Genomic DNA, 15,690 nt, shown 5'->3' with positions numbered 1-15,690 from the left:
TCCTGCTTATAAAGCCTGATCTCTAAAGTGCTCTTACAAACAAGTGTGTAGCAATGTACTGAGAGAGCTGAGGAATACCCTGAATTACAAACATACCAGTGTCCAAAGAACTGGGAATACTCGAGGTGCTCTTAGGATAAGAAGACGACCCAAGGTCTCGGGGTAATTAGCTTCAACCACCTCAATGATTCTTAGCAAGGCTTTGACACCAGGTCTCCATAAATGCCGCATGTTCAAACCTTCCAGATCTACTAGACAGGTCCAAGAGCTGAATTTGAGAAAGACAAAAGTGAAAAGAAAAACCTCAATAACATCAAAATTTTCTTTTCTTATGCAAGCGCCCAACGTAGTGAAATGTGTGAATCCCACTGCATGTTTTGGTTCCTTCTATTTTACTTCCTTGTTTTGTACTACCTGTAGACACTGGAGTTTAAGGTCCTCCAAACAGAAGTATCTTAAGAGTGTGCCAAGCATGGATACAGAGTCTGTGCAATGATCACTTTGCACATTGCACATATCACCCCACAGACGTTTCAGACGCCAGGTGAAGCCAAAAAAGGTACTGTCAACAGCCAGCCCAAATGTTAAACCATTACTTTTACTGGGAAATCAAGTAAGTGGCCATGCTGCTGCAATGAAGCAATTTCACATTCACAGCGCAGATTTCCTACCAACATGGTACAGTAATAGTGCCATTACATGTCAAAGGTAATTCTGTTGTCAGGTCTCAGGGAAAGAAGCTTTTTCTATAGGAAGAGATATGTTCTTATACTAAATACTGAGCTTCAGCACAAGCTTTAGTTACTTTCCAAGTTGAGGTCTTGCCCTGGGCATGGATTCAAGATTTACCTCTGTGCCCATACCAGCTAGAATCCATTAAATTATGGCTTCTATGAAACAGTAAAACCTTTGTTTCACTTTTCATGTTCGGTATGTAGTCCTTTAGGATTACTTCTACAAATGGACATTCAGTGGGTAGCACCATTTCACACTTCCACACATGAAACCCATCACTTCGATTTGATCTCCCACTGAGAGCTAGGACAGCAAGTTCTTTAACAGGGACAAGATAAGCAGGCAAACCACACATCCCTGAACCTTTACAAGGTAAGGGAAGGAGTCAGAAATTGAAAAGAATCCAAGAAACACTGTTTTGGAGGGCCAGTCCTCCATTCATTCCACACCCTTAAAACCACTACGCAGTTAACACTTCAATGACCTGAAGATGGGATAACAACACATTTCTGACTGAACTTCACATGAAGTTGTGCCAGTATTTGGAAAACTAGACCCCAGTTTCCACAAGGTGCCTCATGACCTTACCTTGGATCAAAAGTTGAGCAACCACATAGAACAAATGGAGAATGCAAACAGGAACTGAGTGTAATGAGCCTTGGCATAGACTATGGATGAACAACTAACATGAAAACAATACTTGAAACTACTGGAAAGGTTATCCATGACATTATCATGGCCTGAACTTTTCAGCAGCCTGTAACAATGTCTGTCTGCAAAATCTCCCCAAAAGAGAAACGGGAGCTAGGCTGCATTGCTTTGAAGATGTACGACAATAGAAGAGAGCAGGAGCATAAACACTCCTCATATAGAACCCTTACCAGCATGACACCAAGACTGCTGGAGCAGATGTGTGTTTGCCTCAGGCTTGGCCATGCAGATCCACTCTAGTGGTAACTGGGGAGGCTCTCAGTTAACTCTAACTGTGCTTGTACCTGCCTGTGAGGCACACAGCCTGCTCTTGTTCCACTTAACAACCTTTGCTCAGCAGCATCACACCTCATGTTCCACACACACCTTGTGAAACCAGGTAATTCCCAAAGAGCAGATCCACTTGTTGTATTTTACCTTATTGGTCTGCCAAATACTTTTGTATTCTCCTCACATCGCCTCAATCCTTCTTCATTTATTGAAAGAACCTGTACAAGAACACATGTTTAAAGAAGACTGTCTTAAACTCAGTAGATGGGATAAAGTAAAAAGAAAAGGTTTATATCCAAAGTGTAATTAAAACTACAAACTCAAAGAGCTTTTTTCCCCCCAAACAATGAACTAGAAATCACTACATTTACCCCACTGTGTGATCTTCTTGAAAAATAAACGTACTTTTCCAGAAATGTAGTAAAATATAAACAAGATCCTCCTGAAAACTGAGCCCCAGGAGTGATACAGGCAAGAAGTCTCCATACACTTCTGCCCCTTTAAGCATTGATTTCTTATTTACTCAGAAATTAAAGCCTCATTTTAAGCTGCAGAAAGTAGTCTTGAAATAGAAGTAGGGCAAACAAACAAAATATAGTATATGCCTGGAAATGCCACTGGAAGAGAAAATCTAAAATCCAGCCCCATCTTCTAGTGGTTATTATGGCCATGACTGTTGTTCTTGGGAGTCAACACAACAACAAAAAAAATCACTGGAAACCTGGAATTCTGCTATCTTTTGGCTTGGAAACTGAGCAGATCCACAATAACAGAGCCTGAGTGAGGCCTTTAGAGAAGGCAAAATTACAGGCAAGTACTTTTTCTTTAAGAATAAGCTATTCTTAGCCTTGGAGCATAGGCTTAACGAAATCTGAGCATAGCATTTTATCTTCCGTTCAAATGCAGGGATTGAAGTTTAAAGCACTGCACAACTGCAGAAGAATCTGTGAAAATGCTAGCCAATAACTAAGGGAGCTGCCAAGAACTATGCCTTTCTGCTACCAGTTTGCAGTTGGAAAGAATGCAGAAGATCAGCTACCAGGAGCTTTCAGATGTATCGAAACCAAAGACAGCCAGAGAGTACATCAAAATATCCAGTGTGATGAATGTTTTGGCAAAGGAGGAAATTTCTAAATGAAAATACCACATTGTTAGCAACTTGTTGGCTCCAAAAATACTTACGTAGCGCAGCAAGGCCTCTTCCCCAAGAGCTCGCACTAAGCCTTTGGTATCCATCTGTCCCAATCTCAGCACATACAGCGGGCGACCATCTGAATAACAGGAACAAATACATTAACACATCCCTTATTATAGCAACAGACAATTTGAGTGAGCTAGTTTTCTGCTGAAAGTCCAAAAGGAAATAAGCCATAATCCATTCAAATTTTGTAGTCCAGCTGGATGAAGAACCTGGAGCAGATGACAACACAAATTTTACCCTGTCCAGCTACACCAAAAGATTGCCTGTAAATGAACAGCAGATGAACATCTTGATGCAAAAATAGCCTGCAATATCAGCAAGGCACTTTCAGAGGACTTCAGCAAGTACACCAGTATACACAAGATCTTGGTCTACACAGTTAAAGACACAGGACTATAATTAGCTTCCAGGACAGCCAAGATACAGGAAAAGCTTTAGTCCATTAGCATAGGTGAAGAGTTGTAACAAGCAGCAAGCCTTTCATCATGTGCGATGCAATACTGCTCTGGATAGCTTACAGCAACCTTTCTGGAAAAGTAGCTGCACTGAGTTCTGGGAGCTAAGAAAATAAAGGGTTAACCAAGGGACTTGCTTTCTGCGGCATTTGCTGGGGTCACACTTTTCAGCTATGTCATTACACATTATGCAGAACAGGCAAACAGTCTCACTTCTGCAGGCTAAGCCTGGTAAGAACAGACTCTGTTCCAGAGATCAGCTTCAGACAGACCCTCTGCCTTCAAAGCCTTGCCTCTTCACTTTTGCTGCATACTGGGGCATCGCAATACTGTTCCAGGATGCTAAGGCATTAAGCTTAACAACTGCATTGGCTGAATTTGAGAATCAAAGCTTGCATTCCTGGATCTTCATAATGGGAGCTCATTGTCTGAAACAGCTTCCATCCTCCCAAAGCTGTGATGCATTTTGTAAGGTTTGCTTCATCTATTCTAGCTAAATGATCACCAACTTATAGAACTGAATATGCTAGGACACAAAAATAAAATAATAAAAAATAAGAGCTTTTATATATAAATATATATATACACACACACGTTTTATATATATAAAAACCTCCCTGAAGTCCTGTCGTCTGTTCAGCTTCACTTCCCTTCAATAAATGCAAGGAGGAGTATCAAATTATCATTAAGTCCTCTGGGACACAAGGAAAGAAACTGTCAAGATATAAAAACCCCCAAATAACCTAAACTGCAGAGTCCAGTCAAGTTATTTCTTTAGCAAAGACACCCCCTCCATGAAAGTTCAGGGTATTTTGTATTTTATCAGGTAGTCTAAAAGAAAATGTTATTTTAACATCAGCACATGCTTATCTTGGAATGTGCTGTTTAGCTTTTGAAACACTAAACAAACAGTGCTATTAAGCTTTATAGCAGAACTCCCTCCCTCTCAGCATCCAAAACTAAGCTAAGTGCTTACTAACCCTGGTCCACCCAAACGACACATGAAGGAAAGTCTCAGCTGACAGTGCTGTGTATTTTATATTCCATTACAGCTTTGTGATTTAAACACCATTTGATTGAAGCATTCCTGTCAAAATAAAAACCACTCAGATGCACAGAAAACTGTGCTAATTGCAAGCTAAAATAATAACTTTTATTCTTTTGTACTATTAGCTCATTCTAGACAACATGCTTCATAATTACTCCTGCCATTGCTTTAGCACTAAAATCTATAGAGAATTCAGCTAGCTGAAGTTTGGCACATTTAGCACATGCAGGAGGAGAGGAACATAACTAGAGAAGGTGGTTTAAAAAAAAAAAAACAAACACCATTTTTTTTTTTAATTTAAATTACATAGAATTGCTCAGTTTTGAATTCTCTTTCCATTATTGACAAACTCATGCTCTACTTGTAGGCATGCCGCAGAAAAGATTAAAGGAACTGGAAGGGAAGAGAGGGGGCATGAAGCTCACCACAAGGCTGAAGAACTTCTCAGAATAACATTAAACAACACTTTGATGCATTCTGTACCTTTCTACCTATTCCCTGGCAGGACCCAGTTATGTGCTATTGGCAGAGGTCTTTGTAAAGTAAGGACAAGGAACTGACAGAAAGGGAAAACTTGTTCACAGATCTTTTCCCCTTACAGTCTTTACAAGCATATTCCCATTTTCCCCATCTGAGGTCTGTCAAACCCAAAGCAGGAGGGGAGAGCCATTCGAGCTCCTGGCCACTACTGCTGACAGCATCCTCTCCTGCTTCATACACTTCTAACAGGAAGAGGCAGCAGAAACAATGGTGCTGAGTGAGGAAAAGACTAAATCAGAACACAGATAGCTCACAGTAAGAGATCATTTCCTTATCTGAAGAGCCCAGCTTGCTTCAAGCAACAAATTCCAACTCTGTGTTTGTATTAGCAACAAGAACAGTGCATGATAAAGCAAGCCGAGGGATAGGGGAGCATGTCATGCATAGTCATCCATGTTTAAAGGTCTGGCTGTGGTTCACCATACAAAGGGAGTTCAGCCAAAGCTTCTTCCTTTCTTAAATAAACCTGCTCTATTTGATGTTTTTGTAACATGCCACTTTTCATCATTAAGCTGACTGTAATGCCAAATAAGTATTCATTTATGCCATCAGCAGACTTATACAACATCAGAAATAAATTGATTAGAAAGATATACTTATTTACAAACATATTTTAATCACTGAAAGAGAATACTCAGCATTTGCATAACGCACTTCTAAGCATCCCCGAGCACTACAGAAGTGTAATTAACAATTTTTCTTAAGCTGCTGGCAAAGCAGGGCTCTTTAGAGAGTTAAATACATCAGCATTAGTCAGAAAGATCAGGACCTAGGAGTCTACCTCCACCAACTAAGGAGCTGGCAACATCAATTTCAATGAAGCTAGTACATAACTGAGAAGTTCTAACCATCTTTCCAGCCACCTCTAGTTAACAGCGGGACAACTATCACCTTTAATTCAGAACATAAAAAGGCTGTTCAATATTCGCCTCATGTAGCATACCTTTGTCATGGTGATGCCAGCCTCCTGCATAGTAATCCTGGAGTACTTGAGGAGGGTTCCAGGTATCTAGAATGTAGTCTACCTGATGCTGCTTACGCCACGTCAGCGACTGGCAAAGGATCTCTCTTGCTTTATCAATGTTGAAGTCCCGGGCACGCAGGAATCTTAAAATGTGCTCATCCTTTGGGATCTATTAAAAAAACCAAACTAATCCCAATTTTGTATTCAAAGTTTGAAACAAGAACAAAAAAACACCAACCTATAGACACTGAAAAACATGCAGCCCTGCACCAGTGCAAGGGAATGGTATGTAACACTGAAAATTACTCAAGCAAATCAGTCTTTGAAGCAAAAACATGAGCCCTGCCAGGTACTGCAGCTACCCCCATATAAGGGATATAAAAATGCCATGAACTCCAATGTAATCATTTACATCTGTATGACCATACTAAGTCAGTCAATTTAAACGAACCTAGCAACAAAAGACAGGCTGTATTTCGCTGTTAAGTAAAACGAAGCTGAGCCATACATGCCAATCACAAGCCTCTGGAAAATCCCCAGCCTTGCTATCAGTGATGTAACTGGCCACATTGCTTCCTTTTACGTACTGCACTTTGGGACACCAATTTGAGAATACAATGTCTGGCCAAAACAAACAAATGCAAAATATGGTTACTGTAGAAGCAGGCAGAGTTATAAAACTGATGTTATCCTCGCTGTGCTGGTTTGCTGACATTCTGAGGCAGTCACACTAAACATTTAAGCACCTCAACTGGCAACATCAGCTGGACAGTCACAAGGAACTTCCGTTGCCGCTGTACCAGGTTTTGGTCATGGAGTGCCATTTAATAGGAATGGTTAGTGACAGGAGGTGTGGGTATGATGTTTCACCATGTCCACCTTGTGTATCACACATTCTAAGACAGAGCCACAAGACATCACGAGTAACTTACTTTGCCTTTATGTGTTTCCTGGAGCCACTGCCTCAACCGAATGAGGCAGCTTTCCTGCATTGGGGTCAAGTCACCCAGATACCTCTTGATATAGTCTGCGTCTAGCTTGTCTAAAAGGAGATGTACATGTGATTAGAGTGGTCCTGAACTGACCAAGCCAAACTAGTAAGTGACCTTATTATTGTTATCTGAAGCAGAGAAGTGGCTGTTCTGTGCAGCCAGAATTGAATGAAGTTTCTTTGAATCAAAAGATAAGCAAAGCAACTTATACAGTCATCTAATGGTTAACCCAGATTAATTCTCCTGCAACTAAGTAAGGAGTAAAACCAGACAGTTATAAAAGCATTTTGCCAGTATATTCATATTTGTCAATCCACAGCACCATAGGGCTTGCTTCTTCCGGAAATCCTTAGAGAATGTTGGATCTGAATCTCCCAGTGCAAGAATTTTCCAAAATTCCCATATTAAGAAGACACAACAGAAGACTGTCCAGGAAACCTTCAGCCCTTTCCTCCCCATTATTGCTATTGTAATGCCTATCCTGAATTTCAAGGCAAGCAGCAGGCCGTTCATTTGCAGCTTCATGAACAGCAAAGTGAAGAGTTTTTCCACTCATACGTGATCTTCCTTTACTAAAAGGATCAGCCTGTAACAGCTGTCCAAGCTATTCCACATGTTACTGCTTTGGTAACCTGCATTTAACATTGTATGTTACCAAAGAGCCACTGTGAAGATTTTCAGCTGCCCATCAGAAGCAGTTCAGTGTGGAGAGCCTCTAGAGTACAAAGAATCCCGCCGAAACAAGTCAGACCACCATACCATCAGGTGTTCCTGCTGTGGGCTCCGAAGGGCTGCTTGAGGTGTTGAGGATCTCCTTATTGTTTAAGCTCTCCTTTGTGGCAGAGTCTGGTATATTAATAGCAGGTGAAACTGGTCGTCTTGGGTGAGATGTACTGCTCTCCAATTTACATGCAACAGGAGGAGTCCAACGAGGAACAAAAGTTATTCCTTCTTCCTCCAGCTGCTTCAGGTAGTATTCTATTATTTCTTTTCCCTTCAAAAAGAAAAACATACTTCAGCTACTAAAAACACCCATTTAGACACAGAACAGCTTGGGCTGAAAAATCTATGTAGTGGCCAGGCCTCTTCAGTATTATTTGACTTGAAAATACAGACCTATACACACATGCTACCCCAAGTTAAATAAACAGCCCAGCTTGATGAGCTGAGCAGAGCAACCTGTTACTCAGCAGCACCTACGTTATCTTTTGGTAACTGGGAGCCAGGCATCTCCTTCATGACTGCAAGCTCACCTTTTTAATATTGCTGGTGTATTGCTTCATGGCAATCTTTTCCACTGTGCTTTCAAAACCAAAGAAAGATTTTATATCCAGACTTGCTGACTGCTCAAAACAGGTCCAGTCTTCATTGTCAGGATGAACCTATTAGGTAAAAGGAAGTCATACAGCTTTAATTGCCCACTTTGTATTTTTCCTCCCTCCCAATATTTGAAATGACTGGGTTTTGTCCTACCCATGGCTAGCATAGCACAATTTTTTCTTAAGAAGAAAGGGAAGGGTGGAGAAATACCAGTGCGTTAGCCAAGAGCCAAAGGACTAGCACATTTATACAACTAACACTGTGTAATTTCTACACACAGGCTGTGACTGTAGCATATACGTGGAACAGTGAGATTGCTGCTGCTGAAGGTTGGACTGATGACCAAGGCCAGATAGCTTGAGGACTGCAGCAAGTAGTGTCAGCATTTCCAAGCACTGTAGCAACAGACACACTGCACTAGCTTGTTCCCTTTTTGATCTGCAAAGTACCTTTGTATTTAGTAGACTGAAAACTATTTTACTCCTACAATAAGGCTACTGAAAGATGTTACTACTTCCAGTTGGGCTCAATCTTAAAGATCTTTTCCAACCTGGATGATTCTATGATTGATGATGATACTCTGATGGAAAACTGTTTTCTAAACCCTCTAAAAAAAAGACTCGTCTAAGGAATTTCCAGGCTGGGCTCTGAATTTGTAGTTACACAAACATCATGGAAGGCTGGATTCCTGAGCATGCAACTGTCCTGACGCCTTAAAGCTCCCCTCACCTTCAAAACATGCTAGAATTGACTGGGAACAGGATCAACACTTTATAACAGGACAATTACAGAAAAGAAAACATTTCCCTTCATTTGCTTCTTCTGCATTAGACAATGTGGGGTACAAGAATAGCTTGTACAGCCTAAATAAGTACGAATCATAGTAACTGTTTAAGAAACTTCCTGTTCTTTCACAAACTCAATTATAAAATGACTTTAATAATTTTTAAACCAATTTATTCTTGAACTAAAATTCTGGTTTTGTGTTTACCTACTAATTTACTGATCAAATAGAGCAAGGGCAAGGAGATGTGTAGTGAGATGTATGTATTTGCCACATGCACTTTTCTATACAGATTTCCCCTGTTTAAACAGAGCTTTCACAGAAAAAATGCAGGTAGAAAAGTAGTTTTAAATGCGCCTTGGAAATAATTGCAGAAATAATAATTAAAAAATTATCAGATGATAGTGTCAAGTGGGTTTGACACCCACTGGCTTTTTAATCATTGTTCTCAGCACAGCAGAAAATGTTACCACCTGCACACAGAAAGAATGCTTCAATCCAAGTAAATCAGTTACATTTGCTAGCTTTGATCTGACCTTTAACATTGACCTGAAGTTTTACCACTATGTGTGTGCTGTATGAACCTATGAGTACTGGCTAAGTTATTCCAGGGAAAAAAACAAAACAACAACCAAACAGGACCACAGCATAGCAGGAAGCATGCCACCAGACTCCTCTATCAGAAAACCTTTGTACTGAAGACTAAGAATGATGGAAAAAATGAGGTTAAAACAAAGCTGACTCAATGAACATTTGAGCTGAGCAGACAGTGAGTGACACTGAACTTTCCTTTAACAGTTCTGTCAGGGTATCATCAGCCCCACACTGCTATTACAAACCTCAGATTTGTCTGAACAGAGCTGTCAAACACAGCAAATTATGTTGCGTTCTGCTCTCTGAGAAGACGCTCAAGCAAGAGGGTGCCAAACTTGCTTCAGTTCTTCAAACGAGTGTGTTACATTTAACACTAGCAACAATTCTCACTCCTGATGGTGTGTTGGTTATTTTTTCTTGCAAGGCAAAATCCAAGAACAACCAAATTTCCGTTGTTCTGAAATCTAAACACTGCCTCAGCTCCATCTGTAGCAGCACCAAGAGCCTGTTACTCACTGTGTAAGAGCAGTGCTCATTAATGATGACTCTGTTAGAGAAGGTTTCATTGTAGGCTTCTATATGTAAAGTCCTTTCTTGTCTGTTCAAAGAATTCTTCTGGACGAAGTAGACATAATCCACTCCTGCAATCTAGGGAGGATGACATAGATTCCATTGAGATACAAAATCCATGTGAAAAGAGACCCAAAAGTATAAAATGGGCGCTTCAGACTTAATCACCTTTTTCAATAGCCGTGGTGCATCTATATCCAGCTTACAGCGCCGTTCAATCACATGGATAGCTTCATCCTCACTCTTGTATTCATTTACAGTGTCACTGGCTACAAACATAGGGATCAGAGGACATGTAGGAAACCTCCTTTCATACGCCTAGAGAGATGGAAAGAGAAGAAAACAAACTATCATCACAATTCCTGAGGGTGTGCTGAGGGTTCCTTCACTGACATCACCAGCACTTGGAGGCACAATGCCCTTCATACCTTTAGCATAAGGGACTAAGCCATCTTGGAGTCCACATGATAAAGTCACAGTGGCATTCCAAACAATCCATTTATTAATATGCTCCTCATACAGCCTTCTCCAGGTAAAGCAATTTTTAAAACACCCAAAATACCTCATTTCTCCCCTCCCTCCAAAAAGGAAATTGTTCATTATGTACAATGACAATCTCCCAGTAAGACCCTCTAGTTTGGAATACCACAAGACAAAACAATTCCGTGTTGGATTAAAACCCATGCTAATTATCAGTGTTTCACCAGGCTGTCTGGAGAATTTTCCATACAGCTCCCAAAGGTCTAATAAGAACATTTTCAAACCTATTTCTTAAGCTAACGAAGCTCTCAAGCTCCCTGTGCACAGAGTATTCATAATGATTTCACTACACACTTCACTAAGCTTGCAATCCTGTCCCACAACAGTCTTTCCAATACAATGAGGCCATTTCATACTTAAACTCTTTGCAATAATAGCTTTGATACTGGTTAAAGAATACAATCATGTAACTTAAATTAATCTCTTAAATACAAGAGAAGATGGCATTAAATCAGAAACACTAGTGTACTTCCACTTCTTTGGCTGTTTTTCCCCATGGGGTAGCAGTAAAGGAACTAACTCTTTAGCCTTCTTCCCACATTCTGAACTCTTTCATTTTTGCTATTATCAGAACTTAGCTGGCTTTGGAGAAAAGGTAGGATTTTCAAGGTGTCCCAGTGTAGAAAAAAACATCAGTAACATAAATCTGCAAGCAGAACATGAAACAATCCTTTAAAAGAGCTAAAATATCCACTCTGGCCTTTTAGATGATTTTAACTGCTCTGAGTACAGCTGGGTTGCAGCACAGGAACAGCACCAACAGGGAGAGGGTGTGGAAGAAAACAAGCAGCAGCTGCAGAAAGCATGCACTGGTGGCACTAGAAAAGATCTCTTGATTCTGTCTTATAAGAATTAAAATACTTTGTTAACAGTATAAAACAGAATTGGAATGCAGTGTTATTATGGGGACAATGGTGCAAAGTACTCAAACAGAGCCAGCTTTTTCCCCCCTCTCATACACATCTGTAACCCATTTTTGCAGCTTGATCATCCTGTGTTCATAAAGCTCCTCTGTACCATACTAGAAGGACAACCCATGAGCGAGTGAGCACACATGCTCCTTTTGTCAGGCTTTTTATCTGTGCACAGCTGGTTTTGGTTAAATTAAGAACAGAAATAATTCCTCGGGTCAGAGATGTGTGTGCACAATAGAAGTGACAGAATGTTAGTGTCGGAACACAATAGCAAGCACTGGGGAATAGCCTTCCACAGCTCCAAGAGAGAGGGAGGATAGGTCCTATTAATATGGTAGAAGAAGTTTCTTACTCCTTTGATGAGGCTCTTTTTCTGGACAACAGGCTGGACATTCTACAGTTAAGAATAGCTCGGCCCTCTCCCTAAGTGTCAGCATTCTTTCTAAATTTAATCCTTCTTTTAACTGTATTGACTGTAGCTAAGTACTAAGTCAGAAAGAAAAGATTTCCAGAAGCAGAATTGAGAGGTACTTCTGGTTTAAGACTGCTTCACGGGATAATTCTGTTCTATTTGAGGACTTTGTGTTACCTCAATTATTTTATAGACAAGACAGAAGGCAAAGTAGATAAAATTTCTCTCACTGTTTTCAAAGTCTTTTTACTTTTGGATCACAATTCATCTTCCCCATCTGAGTAGCCTCCTCAATGCAAACCTTTGCAAATCTCCTTCACTGTACATACTGATGCATCTCTCAGTTCTCAAAATGCTTCCCATTTGCCCTGTGAACACCTGCAAAATACATTACCAGCTCATAAGTGTTCACTGAACTGTGAGAAAAAAAAATGTCTAAGAAGAATGTGTTGTTCTGAATGGGAAGACTGAATGGAATGTGGTCAGATTTGGAAGAGAACAAAATAATTATCTGCCAAAAATTGGCAAGCTCCACACACTTACAACAACAAAACAGTTTACGTTTTCAGAGATTAACAGTAACACAGGATTCTTTCTCCCTAAAGAACATACACACAGAGGATTGAAAACTGTTCAGAGTCAATTTTGTTGGGGTCTTAAATTAGGCTGGGTTTATTTCTTCATGTACTGTTGCCAAAATGTTCTTGTAATGCATCATTTCGCAGCACCGCCTTGTTTGAAGAAAAAGTGATCATAGTAAACTGCAGCCACATAAAAATATTCAGTCCCATTTAAACATAGCTGTCTCTTCCACATGTGGCAACTGGTTCTCTCACACTGCAGAGGAGGCATTGTGAGACTATAGGACACTGAAAGGTCTCACCTCACCATAGACCAGCACAGCCCAGGCAGAAAACCTGTCATTTGTGGTTTGACACAGTTACAGACACATGCATCGAAGCAGCATGTGCATCGCCAAGACTGGAGCTATTAAAGAGCATGAGAAGATTAAAGAAAGATCAAATGCTGCTTTTTCTTTGCTAATAATAGAATTGAGTGGATTTTGCTGCATTATTGAGGTATTTTGGACCAGAAATTTTGTTTCAAGTCCAGCTTTGCAGACAGGAAAGCTGCATTATCCAGTATTCCTTTAGCAGTCTGATACAGCAGAGTACTTTGTAAAACACTACGCATTTTCCTCTATGATAGGTCTCTACAAATAAAAATCATTAGATATTACACCTTTGTCTCAGGATTTCAATTTTACTGTATAGATATAAAAGACAGTTCTCAAGAGCAAAGCAGCTGCAATAATATTGATGGATTCAATGCAAGAGTGCAGCACTGCTGCTGTAGCAGTAAATATATCCAAGGATGATGCTGCAAGGACGTTACTTAATTTTGCCATCTTCTTCTGGTAAAATCTCCATACAGTGTGTGGAGATTGATATGCAACACATAAAAAACACAGGCATGCTCATCCTCAAAACCTCTCCATGCAGGGCTTGACATGAAAACCCTAATGATCCTGTAATGGTACAGACCTTTCAAAATAGGGATTTTAAGCCTGCAATTCTGTTGATCTCTAATAATGTACTTCTACAATTTTCCACCAGCCTCTGGGACATTTGTGTACTCTGGTATATGAGAAGCTGGCATTGTGCACCACGAAAAACACAGTCTGGTGAAGCAGCTTGAACTTCAAATTTAATGGGCTCATTATATAAACCCTTCACTTTCTTCATGTGTGCTAACACTGAGAACACTGACAAGCATAATTTCAACCAAAATAGCCCTGTATTAAAGCTTTTTTCCTAACTGCTTCCCTTAGCAACTCATGTTCAGAGTAGAGTCAAAATAACAGGATTTATTTGACTTTTATCTTTGCTGGTATTGCAGCTGTGTTTAAAGACATGAAAGCAATTCAAAAGTAAGGCTATTTTAAATCCATTGCAGTCATCATACCCAAGAGAATTATACTTGCTGACATTGCCCTTAGATTTTGGGATTCTAATAGCAGCAATAATTGGGTCCTTCCAAAATACCACCTTAGAACAGCATTTAGGTATGACCCCAACACAATTTTCAGGAGGACCAAGGAGACTGTTCTGGCTTTTTGCTTCTCAACCTATGCCTAGGACTAATAAAATATCTTAATAACAGGCATGTGCTCAGCCCTCGGTGGGGAAAGTCAGTCATTTATGCAAGTAAGTTACTCAGCTTCTCTCGCTGGAATAATATATTCCCAGTCTCCTGCCTAAAAGGATAAGGAGTTCAGTATTTCAGTTAGATGACTCAAACCTAACTTCTATACTTCAAAGAAGAAAAAAGATGTGACAGAACTTGCAAGCAATCTTACACTGTGCTGTTATTCCTCCAAACGGAACTTCTAACCTGGTGAAATAAGTAGGAATTTCAATCACCATCTAGAAAATGAAGCACATTAAGTGCTTTCTTAACAGCTTAATGGCATGAAACAAGCAGTTAAGATATTTTCTTTTTGATGTTCAAGGTTCCTGGGACAGCAATCTTCTAAGAGCAGCACAACGTTCTCCACAGGCACCTCAAAAGCGCATATGAAGAGATTCATCCTGGCAACCAAATCTAGTCTGCTGCACTTTGTGTGTGCCATGTAAAGCCTTTAACGTCTGCCTGCAATACCTGACCGTGTCCGAGTACTCATCTGTAAGTGCATAGCAACATTCACCATCCTTTCCTATCCACTTTGAGTGCATGGAGTTTCTGAAGTATTCCTAAACATAGAAGAAACAAAGATGGTCACTAGACCAGGATGCTGCCCTGGCTTGACAGGCTGCACTCCAGCATCTTGATCATTCCTACTTATCACCATATCTTCTTCCTCCCCTGCATTAGAGCACTGTGAATCTATAGGAAAAACTCATGGGAGGCCAAGCCAGAGGTTTCAAATTCTTGGCAGCTGCATTTGGAAAAGAGCAATTTTGGATTATATTTCACAGAGCAGCAAATACCTTCGCATCCCCCATATACTGCTGTTCACAGCTCTTTACTTCATACATACATATGTTTAAAAATCATTATACTTACACAAGAAGTGTGTACCTCAGTGTCAGTGTATTTCATGGATGCTAGTACATGTGTTGGTATTAGCCCGGAGGGGTGTGGGTGGAAGAAAGCAGATGGTTAGAGCGGATATATCTCAAAAAGCTCTAGAAATAGATTTTTGGCAAGGTAGCACTCCCAGGTACCAGGAAGGGGAAATACAAACTGCACTTTGGGAAAGAAAAAAAAAGCCATCTTCAATAAACAGGTAGTGAGCTTTTTGGAAAGGATCATCTCTGTGAAGCCAGTTCTGGAAGGACAAACTGTCCTCTAAAATGACACCTTCACTGCTACAAGCCAGACCCCTGCTGCCATGCTAGCAGCATCGTTAAACTTTGTTCTTTGGCAGTTAACCTTTCTGGTCAGTATGGCTCTGCACAGCAGCCCTCCGTCAGAGTGAGCTTAACTGGGGTCTTCCTCCACTATGTTTTCATCACTTCATTAAATGTTTTCATTTACAAAGAGAAGTTATTTTCTTATTGCTGGAAAACAAAGGCTGTTTGGCAGTGACTCAGAATTCTCTCTCTGGAGAGGACCAAGAAGGTTTGAGTTACACACA

The 15,690-nt window shown here is 40.3% G+C and overlaps 1 protein-coding gene across 2 annotated transcripts in view; it reads right to left on the bottom strand.

Annotated features, from left to right (window-relative positions):
- Positions 1–15,690, bottom strand: part of SEC14L1 (SEC14-like 1 (S. cerevisiae)) — a 39,635-nt gene that overhangs the window by 5,342 nt on the left and 18,603 nt on the right. Inside the window, exons 2-10 of one of the 2 annotated variants that reach the window (XM_010022643.1) lie at positions 10,353–10,502; positions 10,131–10,262; positions 8,170–8,298; positions 7,676–7,910; positions 6,857–6,966; positions 5,904–6,093; positions 2,899–2,987; positions 1,864–1,934; positions 97–268 (exon numbers count right to left, since the gene is read on the bottom strand). In XM_010022643.1, coding sequence (XP_010020945.1) covers positions 97–268; positions 1,864–1,934; positions 2,899–2,987; positions 5,904–6,093; positions 6,857–6,966; positions 7,676–7,910; positions 8,170–8,298; positions 10,131–10,262; positions 10,353–10,502 — 1,278 coding nt within the window. Of the gene's footprint in view, positions 1–96; positions 269–1,863; positions 1,935–2,898; positions 2,988–5,903; positions 6,094–6,856; positions 6,985–7,675; positions 7,911–8,169; positions 8,299–10,130; positions 10,263–10,352; positions 10,503–15,690 lie in introns of both variants that reach the window. The other variant, XM_010022644.1, reaches the window with a different exon arrangement.

Source organism: Nestor notabilis, unplaced genomic scaffold (assembly GCF_000696875.1).
Source record: "Nestor notabilis isolate BGI_N333 unplaced genomic scaffold, ASM69687v1 scaffold4479, whole genome shotgun sequence".
NCBI classification, from domain to species: domain Eukaryota; kingdom Metazoa; phylum Chordata; class Aves; order Psittaciformes; family Psittacidae; genus Nestor; species Nestor notabilis.
Note: the sequence above shows the minus strand (reverse complement) of the source record. Positions and strands in the feature narration are given on the sequence as shown.